Source organism: Eleutherodactylus coqui, chromosome 7, assembly GCF_035609145.1.
Source record: "Eleutherodactylus coqui strain aEleCoq1 chromosome 7, aEleCoq1.hap1, whole genome shotgun sequence".
NCBI lineage: Eukaryota > Metazoa > Chordata > Amphibia > Anura > Eleutherodactylidae > Eleutherodactylus > Eleutherodactylus coqui.
The window spans coordinates 14365693-14376780 of NC_089843.1; the positions used below are offsets into that span (position 1 = coordinate 14365693).

Sequence of the window (11088 nt, forward strand, 5' to 3'; positions counted from 1 at the left end):
TTATTGGGTGGCTCTTCCTGTCACTTATGACACTTGTCCCCCATCTACAGGATAATGGATGTCTGACTGCTGGGGCTCTTAATGCTGGGACCCCCAAGCGCTGCTCCCCATACCCTCCATATGTATGACCGCCATAGACTTCTATGGGACCCCCAAGCGCTGTGTGCCCCATACCCTCCATATGTATGACCGCCATACACATCTGTGGGCCGGCGAGCGCTGCGTGCCCCGTACCCTCCATATGTATGACCGCCATACACTTCTGTGGGCCGGCGAGCGCTGCGTGCCCCGCACCTTCCGTATGTATGACTGCCATACACTTCTATGGGACCCCCGAGCGCTGCGTGCCCCGCACCCTCCGTATGTTTGACCGCCATACACTTCTGTGGGCCCCCCGAGCACTGCGTGCCCCGTACCCTCCATATGTATGACCGCCATACACATCTGTGGGCCGGCGAGTGCTGCGTGCCCTGTACCCTCCGTATGTATGACCGCCATATGCTTCTGTGGGCCCCCCCGAGCGCTGCACGCCCCGTACCCTCCGTATGTATGACCGCCATACACATCTGTGGGCCGGCGAGCGCTGCGTGCCCCGCACCTTCCGTATGTATGACCGCCATACGCTTCTATGGGACCCCCGAGCGCTGCGAGCCCCGCACCCTCCGTATGTATGACAGCCATACGCTTCTATGGGACCCCCGAGCGCTGCGTGCCCCGCACCCTCTGTATGTTTGACCGCCATACACATCTGTGGGCTGGTCAGCGATGCTATAGAGGCGGCTGGCGGTCTGACAGGTGACTCGGCCGCCTCCTTGCACTTAGTACTGGAGCCGCAGGAATGTCCGCAGCAGCTGGTGTATTATCTGGCACGCTGCGGCCCCCTGTGACCCTCCTGTAAGGGGGGCGTTCCTACAAGCACCGTCTCTAGTTACGGTCTCTGTAACATAGATGGCAGCTTTGTTCTGAGGAATGTGGATGTAAATTCCTCACCCCGTGGCGCCCGCTGCTCTCCAGCTGTTGCAGGACTACAATTCCCCCCATGGCTGGGCTGTCAGGACATGCTGGGAGTTGTAGTGCTGGAGAGCCGCTGGTTAACCCTCAGCTGTAAAGGGTTAAAGTACCGCATGTGACAATCATGTCAGTAACGTTACTAGAAGGGCAAAACCTCATCCGATTGTTGTAGAATTCCTGTCGATAAAGCTTGTTGACAGATGTGTCCACACCACATGTCGCCCATAGCAACCAATCAGATTGCCAGTTTCATTTCTAACCTGCCCTCACAAGACGAAAGCTGACTGTTGATTGGTTGTTGTGTGCAGATTTTTTAAAAAAATATAACTTTGTTAGTGACAATGTTGACAATATGCCGCTCTTGTTACAATAACCCTTACTGACCCCATATGAGGCCCCCGTTATCATAGATGGGGAGCGGCGGCCCGTCTATAAACTACTGACTACCCATGTCCGTAGGAGTCGGTCAGGACAGTCGCTTCAAGCTGCTTGGTGTCTGAAATGTCACCGCGCTCTAATACTGGGCCGACCCCTCTGTGGGGGGGGGGGGGGACGGGGTGTCGCTACTGTGGTGGGGGGGGGGACGGGGTGTCGCTACTGTGGTGGGGGGGGGACGGGGCGTCGCTACTGTGGTGGGGGGGGGGACGGGGCGTCGCTACTGTGGTGGGGGGGGGACGGGGCGTCGCTACTGTGGTGGGGGGGGACGGGGCGTCGCTACTGTGGTGGGGGGGGACGGGGCGTCGCTACTGTGGTGGGGGGGGACGGGGCGTCGCTACTGTGGTGGGGGGGGACGGGGCGTCGCTACTGTGGTGGGGGGGGACGGGGCGTCGCTACTGTGGTGGGGGGGGACGGGGCGTCGCTACTGTGGTGGGGGGGGACGGGGCGTCGCTACTGTGGTGGGGGGGGACGGGGCGTCGCTACTGTGGTGGGGGGGGACGGGGCGTCGCTACTGTGGTGGGGGGGGACGGGGCGTCGCTACTGTGGTGGGGGGGGACGGGGCGTCGCTACTGTGGTGGGGGGGGACGGGGCGTCGCTACTGTGGTGGGGGGGGACGGGGCGTCGCTACTGTGGTGGGGGGGGACGGGGCGTCGCTACTGTGGTGGGGGGGGACGGGGCGTCGCTACTGTGGTGGGGGGGGACACGGGGCGTCGCTACTGTGGTGGGGGGGGACACGGGGCGTCGCTACTGTGGTGGGGGGGGGGGACGGGGCGTCGCTACTGTGGTGGGGGGGGGGGACGGGGCGTCGCTACTGTGGTGGGGGGGGGGACGGGGCGTCGCTACTGTGTGGTGGGGGGGGACGGGGCGTCGCTACTGTGTGGTGGTGGGGGGGGGGCGTCGCTACTGTGTGGTGGTGGGGGGGGGACGGGGCGTCGCTACTGTGTGGTGGTGGGGGGGGCGTCGCTACTGGGTGGTGGAGGGGGGGGACGAGACGTTGCTACTGGGGGGGGGGGGGCGTCGCTACTGTGGTGTGGCGGTGACGTCAACAAACTAATAAATTACTCCTATGGGCGTTTGCGATGTGGGATCCGGAGCGGGCAGCCAATACTGCCCATAACATGCTATGGAAACGGCTTTTCTGTGCCCACAAGTAGAAATAAACGACTATTTTCCGCTCACAGGGTTCGGTTTTGGTGCGAGCCTCGCACGGACGGCTTACACTGAAGTCAATGGAAGCCGGCCGTTCCGCAGTGAGCAGTGCAGACGAGCCGCGGTATCCGCGTCCTCACCTGGCGACTGCACGTTGCACTCTGTACTGCGCATGTGCGACAGCCCGCCATCAGCCAGGTACGCGGGGGTCACCGCCGGCCCACGGGGTTGGGTGCTGCTGTGAGATCTCGCAGGCGGCCTAAATCGCCACCGTGTAGATAAGCAAAATGCTGATGGCTGACTGCCGCCATGAACCGTCTGAGTTGTTTGCTATGATTGCAGAGTAAGAATGTCCTCGTCCTCCCCCATGCCCCTCCTGCCCGCTCTAATTGGGGTCGGCTGGGCGGCGGGCACCTGTCACCACTTCATGAACTGCTCATATAAACTTCACACAAAGGAGGGGTCAGGCCTGCACCCCTATAGAGAGCAGCTGCTGGGCTTCCTGTACTCTCCCCCTCTGCTCGGGTGGGCTTTCCTTGGTAGTCCCCCACCCCCAGGACAACAAGGGGTGCGGCGCAGTTAATGGTTACATGGCTTACACAAAAGATGGCAACAGTAATGGTGTTTCCTCTGCTCCCCTGAAGTGCCAGCAATGCAGAACAGTAAATGGGGTGGGGGGCTGCATGCCATGAAGGGGAATGGGCTGGGGGTGGGGGGCTGCATGCCATGAGGGGGAATGGGCTGGGGGTGGGGGGCTGCATGCCATGAAGGGGGTGGGGGGCGGCTGAACTTCCCGGGACACAATGCAGAATAATCTGCTGCAGTGGATGCCCCCCATCTGTCGGGGTCTGCGGGCTGGTATGTCGCACACGTGCCCCCGCTGCAGGCCTGCTGCTCTCTAATGAATGGCTTGAATAGAAGCTTTTCAGATGCCACACTTATCAGACAGCTGCCGGCCCCCCTGCCGCCGTATAGCTTGGAGCAGGGAGGACAAAAGGCGGACATTTGCATACAGGTGGAGGGAGCTGATGCTGGGGGGGGAGGCCCGCGCCGGGCTGTTCAGCAGGCCGTACCGGACAGAAACGCCCTTTGTTCTGGGATCTTCTGTATAAATGTATTCCCCCACTCCACATACAATCTGCCCCGGGTCATGTGACCTCATGAATTACCTGTCTGCAGGTATTGTAGCTCACATACATGATTGGGATTGGGGGATGCAAAGAACAGGAGGTCGTTGGCTGCTGGGTCCTAATGCTCTTCTTTCTTCTCTTCCAGGTTTGAGAAATCTAGCTTTGAAAGCAGGAACCTGCTCGAGTGAGTATCTGCGGGCGGGTATCTGCGGTGGCCGTGTGGCTCCAGCCCCCCCCCCCCCACTCCCTTTTTCACTTGTGCTAATAGTGCCATTCATTGCAACTTGAAAGAAATGCTGCCAGTTAAGGGGTGTTAAAGTCCCCTGGATAGTATCTGATGGGGGTCCGCTTCATCTATTCGCTGTCAGTGTGGTGGGTTGGACATCCTCATCAATGGTCAGAGGACATGGTGGACTGCAATCACCTATTGATGAGCTATCCAGGGGACTGGAAGACCCCATTTGACCCCTTGTGGGTGAACTTTCTGAAACTTATTGATGTCTAAAGAAGCTCTCAAACTGTTCTTGTCATTCACTAGTCGCCACCCCCACCCCTTCCCCAAGGTTTAACTTCCCAGAAAGATAAAACACTTGAGTTAGGACCCCCTGATAACTGCAAGGCTTCTTATTTCCTCTTCTTGTTCTTGCAGCACTCCGCCACCCATCAGAAGGAAGTCTCTGCCGGTAAGTGTCGTCACTTTATTCTGCAACTCAAGTCCTGTGATGCTTAAAGGGAAGCCGTCGCCCCCTGTTGGCACCATAAAGTTATGGTGTACTCCTCAGCAGCCCGCCCTCCCCAGTGGAGCGTATATCCATCTGAATTATCTCCTGGAGGGTCTGCTAGGGTTGTCAGTCTGGAGCTCATGCAGTTATCCTGTCTCACCATATGTAGTGGAGCTGTGCAGTGCAGGAAGTGAGCACAAACGGCACATGGCTACCCACCGCATAGACCAATATCGCACTCAAGTTCAGCAATATAGAGCAATTCCAGCAACCTGATTGGTTGTTTGGCTTGTCTGATTCAACCTGATTGGTTGTTAGTGCCGAACCTGAATGTAATAGATATATGCCTACCAACCTGACTATCTGTCTTGTAGGTGTCTCTCCTCCAAGGAAGCCCCGTTCTGAGAAAGCTCTCCAGCACATCAGTCCTTGATGTCAGCAGTCTCACTGATGGTCTCTCAACAGGCAAAGACAACAAAGAGAATGTAAGTCCAGCCTGATGTGACCTCTGGAAGGGCGGCCGCGGGTTGCCCCACCACCACCAGTTGTGGCCCGCGGGTTGCCCCACCACCACCAATCCAACATCTCTCACTTTCTCCTTCTGCAGGAAGCAGTCTTATTTAAAAGACCACTTGTGTGTTCGGTGTTAAGGAGCCGTTTACGGAAAGATGAGGCCTTCAAGTCAAGGCCGAGCTCTGCCCCTGCTCTCATGGTGAGCCGCTCTACCACCTTCTATTATGTCTGTACCCCCATGATGAGGGCTTCATTTATAACTTATTGCTCCTCCTCCTCCAGTTCTCCCCTGAGAGGGTCAGCTACGACTTGGATTCAGAAAGCCCCATCTGCCTACGCAAGTCCTCCCTGACGTTTTCTCTGAACGTTGAGGATGATGATGATGACGACGACGATGGCTTCATGGAGATCATGGAGGAGGATGATAAGAAGGTACAGTCCGGACCCTCCCTCGTGGCTTCATCCAGTGCATTCAGACACCGGCGTTTAACTGACCCAATGAAATCAACTACTTTTCAGGGTGAATCAAGTCTTCCAACTGGAATGCAGAGCCTGCTGACCGCCCCCTTGAAGAAGGACGAGCAGGAGGAGGTAGGCTTTTTGTCCCAAACTTCTGGGACTACATCTGGCTCTGGGGCGCCTGCTGACCTTTCGCCTTTCCTCCTTTTAAGGATTTGATAATGAGAAGCAAATGCCGCCGCCTCTTCCGCTCGCCTTCCATGCCGAGCAGCATCATCCGACCAATCCTGAAGCGCTTGGACAGACCGGACAGCGACGACACTCCAGTGAAATGTAAGCGGCATAAAAACGTGACATCGGCCTGTCCGGACAAGGAGGAGCCTGTAAGTACCATGGCGAGCCGTGCTGCGCCGTTCTCTTCATAGGGAATGGTGTTATGGAATCATTCACTGTTACTCCTCTTTCCATATTAGAAAATGAAGTTGGGGCGCTCCAAGTCCCTTTGTGTTGAAACGGTTGAGAAGATTCTAGACAACGACCAAGGAGATCTGATTGGTGATTCCTCTAAGGTGAGCAGAAAACACAAATCTGTTAATAGTGGGAATAGAAAAAATAAAGTTTTTAAATGTATAAAGCCTGGATGAGTAATTAAAAAAAACCTAAATACTCAACGCACTGAGGTGAAACCGGGAGCCGGTAAGTGTAAGGGTGCCTTCACACTGGCGGTAAAATCGGTGGTCCGTGTGAAGGAGCACTAGCGCTTATATCTCTGGGCTCAGAGGGTTAGCTAGTCTAACGCTACCAATGCACTGCCAGGATTGGGGCGTCTGACTGCAGCGGCCATCTCGGACAGCACAGAAGCGGCGCAGCTGCATGTAATCTACTCCGGCCATGGGCTGGAACTTGTATTGCAACTGGAGGGTCTCTGTAACGCAGTGCTGGCCCTATCCTCACAATCACATCGGGCATGGCCGTAGCCACATCGCAGTAAACTATGTCTGGCCTATGAATACAAAGGATATGGATATCACATATGTAATATAGGGGGTCGTACCTATAGAATCGGTTTCCAGCTTATCCCCATAAGTGATCGGGGTTTGGACGCTCCAGGCTTAATTAGTTATATTAAATTGCTTCTACTGAGAAAACATTGAGTTCGTCAACTCTACTTTGTGTCTTGTAGAAGTACTTGCTGAAGACCGTGGAGGGTCAACACCAGGATCTGAAGTACATAACCCCTGAGATGGTGAGTACCGACCGTGCCGCCATCTTGCCCCATACTACAGTACATTCTGGTGAATGGAGTATAATATAATGTCTGTTTTCTTCAGATGAATGACGTGCTGAAAGGAAAATACAAGGATCACATTGATCGCTGCGTCATTGTAGACTGCCGCTACCCATATGAGTACGAAGGTGGGCACATCAAGGTAAGGCTGACCTTCGTATATCCATGCATGGTTTGTATGGAGCAGCCCGTTCCGTATATAGTGGGTATCGCCTAACAGCAGACAACTGCTCAACCATCTAAATGCCACTGCCAGAATGGATTGGCATGTAAAGCGAGATGGTGGGTGGGTGTCTAGGGGTAATGGCAGCCTGGGGTGTCTGCCTATTAAGACATGCTTGTGGCACATCTTACTAGGATGCCTGTCTGGATACATTATAATATAGTACTGTATTGAGCGATCAAATGATCGCAGCTTTCAAGTTCCCTTAGAGGACTAAAGACAAGTGGGGGGAGTAATTGTACTGACTCTCAGAATAAAGCCGTGCTGCAGGGCTTGCTGTGTATAATAAAACTTACCCACCCATGGGGACTCGGCACTTGTTGCTTGATTGCTCAGAGTATAATACGTTCTGACCTGGCATCCCTGAGAGCCTTCAGAAGGCCCCTTGACTCATCGTAGGGGAGCCATTTTGGGCCCCTGAACGGCCAGCAGAATGTAAATGCTGGTGTCATAATTGACAGCAGCTTTTAAAGGGTTAACAGCCATGATCAGCACTGGGGCTGGTCACCGCTGTTGCCGGTGTGTCAGACACCTAGTAGCTGCCCTGTGTGTAGTTTGCCCAAAAGCATCAAAGTGGTTAACAAATACAACTCGTTAACCAAAAAAAGCCTTCAGATGGCTGATTAAAAAACATAATTTAATTTTTTGGGTTTTGAAGCATTTTAGAGGTTAAAACAAATGGCAGCGACCCAAGGTGTCCCGCATCTGTAGCTATAAATGGAGTGGATGAAGTGCAGTAATGCCCGTTCACCCAACATGACCCTTCAGTCCCCTTACTGTGACCGCCTCTAATGCATGGTGTCCTCCATCCTGCAGGGGGCGGTGAATCTCCCTCTGGAATACGAGGTGGAAGAATTTCTCCTTAAGAACCCAATTGTGGCAAGCAGCGAGAATAAGAGGGTGATCATCATCTTCCACTGTGAATACTCTTCTGAGAGAGGACCTCGCATGTAAGTACTGCGGTGTATTACTAATCCTCCCTGCCGCCCCGTTCTGTCCGCTGGGATTGTCACATCGCCACTTAGTATTAGAGGAGTCGATCCATCTTCTATAAGGTTGTCTGCAATGTGTGTACGTACCCTCACTCATCTAGATTCCCTGGCGGAGTCATTGGGGTACACACTGGTCCTACAGAGGCACATAGATTAGATTGAGTTTCTGTAACTTGTTTTATAATCTATCCATTTTATTTAAGGGATCTCCTAACTTGCGCAGCCCCTCATACCGGACCCCGGATCCCGCTCTCGTCTGGCTTCTGCCAGGGAAGCTGCGTCTAGCCGCACTTACCTGCAGATTCTGCTGCCAGAGCACTATATTACAGGCCCTTCACAGCTGTCCTGTAATACCAGGAGGCAGACGGTCTGGGGGGCTCTTCTGGGTCATGGAGCGGACCCCTCTGCCCTTGAACAACCCCTCTAATGCTCTTACTTGCTACAGGTGCCGTTATGTTCGGAGACAGGACAGGAACAGCAACGACTACCCCAAACTTCACTACCCTGAGCTATATGTGCTGAAAGGAGGCTACAAAGAATTCTTCCCCAGCTACCAGGTGAGCTCCAGATGTAGATCCGCCGTCTGTGGTGGTTGGTGGGTTTATACCGGACAGTGTAAATGCTGGAAATGGTCACTACAGTGACTTGGTGTGCGGATGCCTGTCAGTGTGCCTTTACACATGTCATGGTCACTACAGTGACTCGGTGTGCGGATGCCTGTCAGTGTGCCTTTACACATGTCATGGTCACTACGTGACTTGGTGTGCGGATGCCTGTCAGTGTGCCTTTACACATGTCATGGTCACTACAGTGACTCGGTGTGCGGATGCCTGTCAGTGTGCCTTTACACATGTCATGGTCACTACGTGACTTGGTGTGCGGATGCCTGTCAGTGTGCCTTTACACATGTCATGGTCACTACAGTGTGCTCTTTCCCTTAAGTTTTTAGCTAGCTGTTGAAAGGCAGATTTACACCAGACAAGAGTCAGTGACTTATAGTAAGCTGTGACGAAGCAGCTGGTAAACAAGCGCTCGCCGGTCAGCTGGTAGGTGGCCATGTTTCCACAGTCCGTTGAGCAACTAATTTGGGCAATGGTTCTGTGTAAAAAAAAAAATAAAATCTCTTAGGGCACATTCACATGGTGCGGATATTCTGCTGTGGTAAGTGGCACCATTTCTGCTGCCATCACCTGATCAGCACTCGGAGCCGCCGCTCTTCTCCCATCGCTGACCTTCATCCTCTCTTCTGTTGCAGACGCTCTGCGAGCCGCAGTCTTATCGCTCCATGTATCATAAGGACTTCAAGGAGCACCTCAGGCTCTTCCGCGCCAAGAGCCGCACGTGGGGAAGCGACAAAAGCAAGCGGGAGATCTACAGGCAGCAGATGAACGTGTAACGCTGCAGTCTTGAAGCCATTTTGAAAGGGCCTCATCCCCTTGGTTGGACTTTCCTCCATACGTGGACCGGATGACTAGGCCAGGTTATGGGCTGGGAATGATCCTCTTTGGAAGTTGCTAACTTGGCCACCTGTTCTGGAAACCTCGTTAGACCTGGGTGGTCTTACAGAAGACGGCCCCCCAGGCTGCCGGCCGTATGATGGCTCTGCATGGTTTCCACAAGACCACCTGCAGGGTGGAGGGTCTCGTTGTATCCCCTTGTGTCTTCTGACCCGTTGTGTGTTCGTTGTGTCTGTGCAGACTTGTTGCACTCGCACTTTTATTGAGTGGCGGCAGCCTCCTGTTTTGCACAATCCTCTAATCTTCCCCCATCGCCGCCGCCACAGTCCTCCCCTCCCCCCCAAGCTGTCCCTTTGTCCTGATGGAGGGCGGTGTTTGATTTTATAGCCCCTTGATGCGCTTTTATCCCCCCTTCCCCCGCTTCACTTTATCGTTCACTTTATTTTCTAGGACATGGCGGGTGTATGTACCGGCTTACATATATCTGACACATGGCGGGTGTATGTACCGGCTTACATATATCTGACACATGAGGATTAACCGCACAGACGGTTTCTGAGACTTTCTACGGGGAGATCTGAACGTATCACGTTGTTGAAGGATTCCTTATCCGTCAGCCGTCTCTAAAGCGGAGGCGGCCATTTTGTATCCTCTGACTGTTTAGCCTACTGGTAGGCCAAGTAGTAGATAGTAGGCTGCGGACCTGTTCAGCCAGTAAGATGGCCGCCTCTATTGGTGGAGGGTTCACTTGCAAGCTTTTATATAGAGGAAGTTGCGGCGTGATTCCGGTTTGTATGATGGCCGCTACGTGTATGAAGCGCGAACGAAGCAGACTTCGTGTTCAGTTTAAGCATTAATTGTGTGAAGGGAAATTTCAGAGAAGTTCTAAAGTCTGAAAGAAAAATTTAAATAGTCGTCCAGAGCAAGAATGGCGCGCTGTGTGTGGTGTGGGGGGAGGGGGGGGGTGTTTGTTTGTTGTTTTTTTTAAATTCCTCTGAAGAAAAAATACCAATAAAGTTAAACCTTCCTGAAGGGACCCGACTTTATATTTCACCTTATTTCTTTCCACAATTACGTGGTTTCCTTCTGCGCCGCAGACCGCTGTGGAGGTGGAAGCACTTGGGCCTGTGTTTCATAGTTCCACGTTCCTATAAGGAATGATGGAGACTTGGTGTAACGTGGCGGCTGTTACCACGTGTTGTAAGGTGCCGCCATCTTGAAATCCGATCATACTTCTTGCAATTAAGTGTTTTGCACAAATATAATTTTTATTTTTATTTTTTTTTTTCTCCCTCTAAATGCTAAAATGACTGCAGTTTCCTAACCGTCTTGTGGCTCTGTAATGGGTTGTAATCCACCATGTTCAGCTTGTAACACGGCGCCGTCCCCCTCCGCCTGCTCTCTGCTATTACGTTATATGTCAAATTCAGGGATTAATAAAATTCTCGTTTTCAAAAAACACAACTGCCTGATTTTATTACAGGGTATTCGACAGCGGGATTGGCCTATTAAAATGTTTGTAGACTTTATTGACGCGTCTGTCGTGACTACTTGGGCTCAACTTGTATCTGTTATGGCTTCAGTTCTAATTCTTAGGCTAAGTTTACAGTGGCAGCCTGCAATACCAAGCCTGGCCACTACAGCACAAATGGAGCTGTCTGCTTCCTGCGGAAATCTGCTTGGTGCATGAGCTTCCTGGCATTGGC

The 11088-nt window shown here is 53.3% G+C and overlaps 1 protein-coding gene across 1 annotated transcript in view; it reads left to right on the top strand.

Moving 5' to 3' along the window:
• Positions 1 to 10848, top strand: part of CDC25B (cell division cycle 25B) — a 14306-nt gene extending 3458 nt beyond the window's left edge. Inside the window, exons 3-16 of the mRNA XM_066574699.1 lie at positions 2571 to 2796; positions 3874 to 3912; positions 4378 to 4411; positions 4825 to 4935; positions 5058 to 5162; positions 5246 to 5395; positions 5483 to 5554; positions 5635 to 5805; positions 5896 to 5991; positions 6606 to 6668; positions 6754 to 6852; positions 7750 to 7883; positions 8371 to 8482; positions 9181 to 10848. Of these exons, the coding sequence (XP_066430796.1) occupies positions 2571 to 2796; positions 3874 to 3912; positions 4378 to 4411; positions 4825 to 4935; positions 5058 to 5162; positions 5246 to 5395; positions 5483 to 5554; positions 5635 to 5805; positions 5896 to 5991; positions 6606 to 6668; positions 6754 to 6852; positions 7750 to 7883; positions 8371 to 8482; positions 9181 to 9321 (1553 nt within the window). The 3' untranslated portion in view covers positions 9322 to 10848. The remainder of the gene's footprint in view (positions 1 to 2570; positions 2797 to 3873; positions 3913 to 4377; positions 4412 to 4824; positions 4936 to 5057; positions 5163 to 5245; positions 5396 to 5482; positions 5555 to 5634; positions 5806 to 5895; positions 5992 to 6605; positions 6669 to 6753; positions 6853 to 7749; positions 7884 to 8370; positions 8483 to 9180) is intronic.
• The last annotated feature ends 240 nt before the right edge of the window (positions 10849 to 11088 follow it).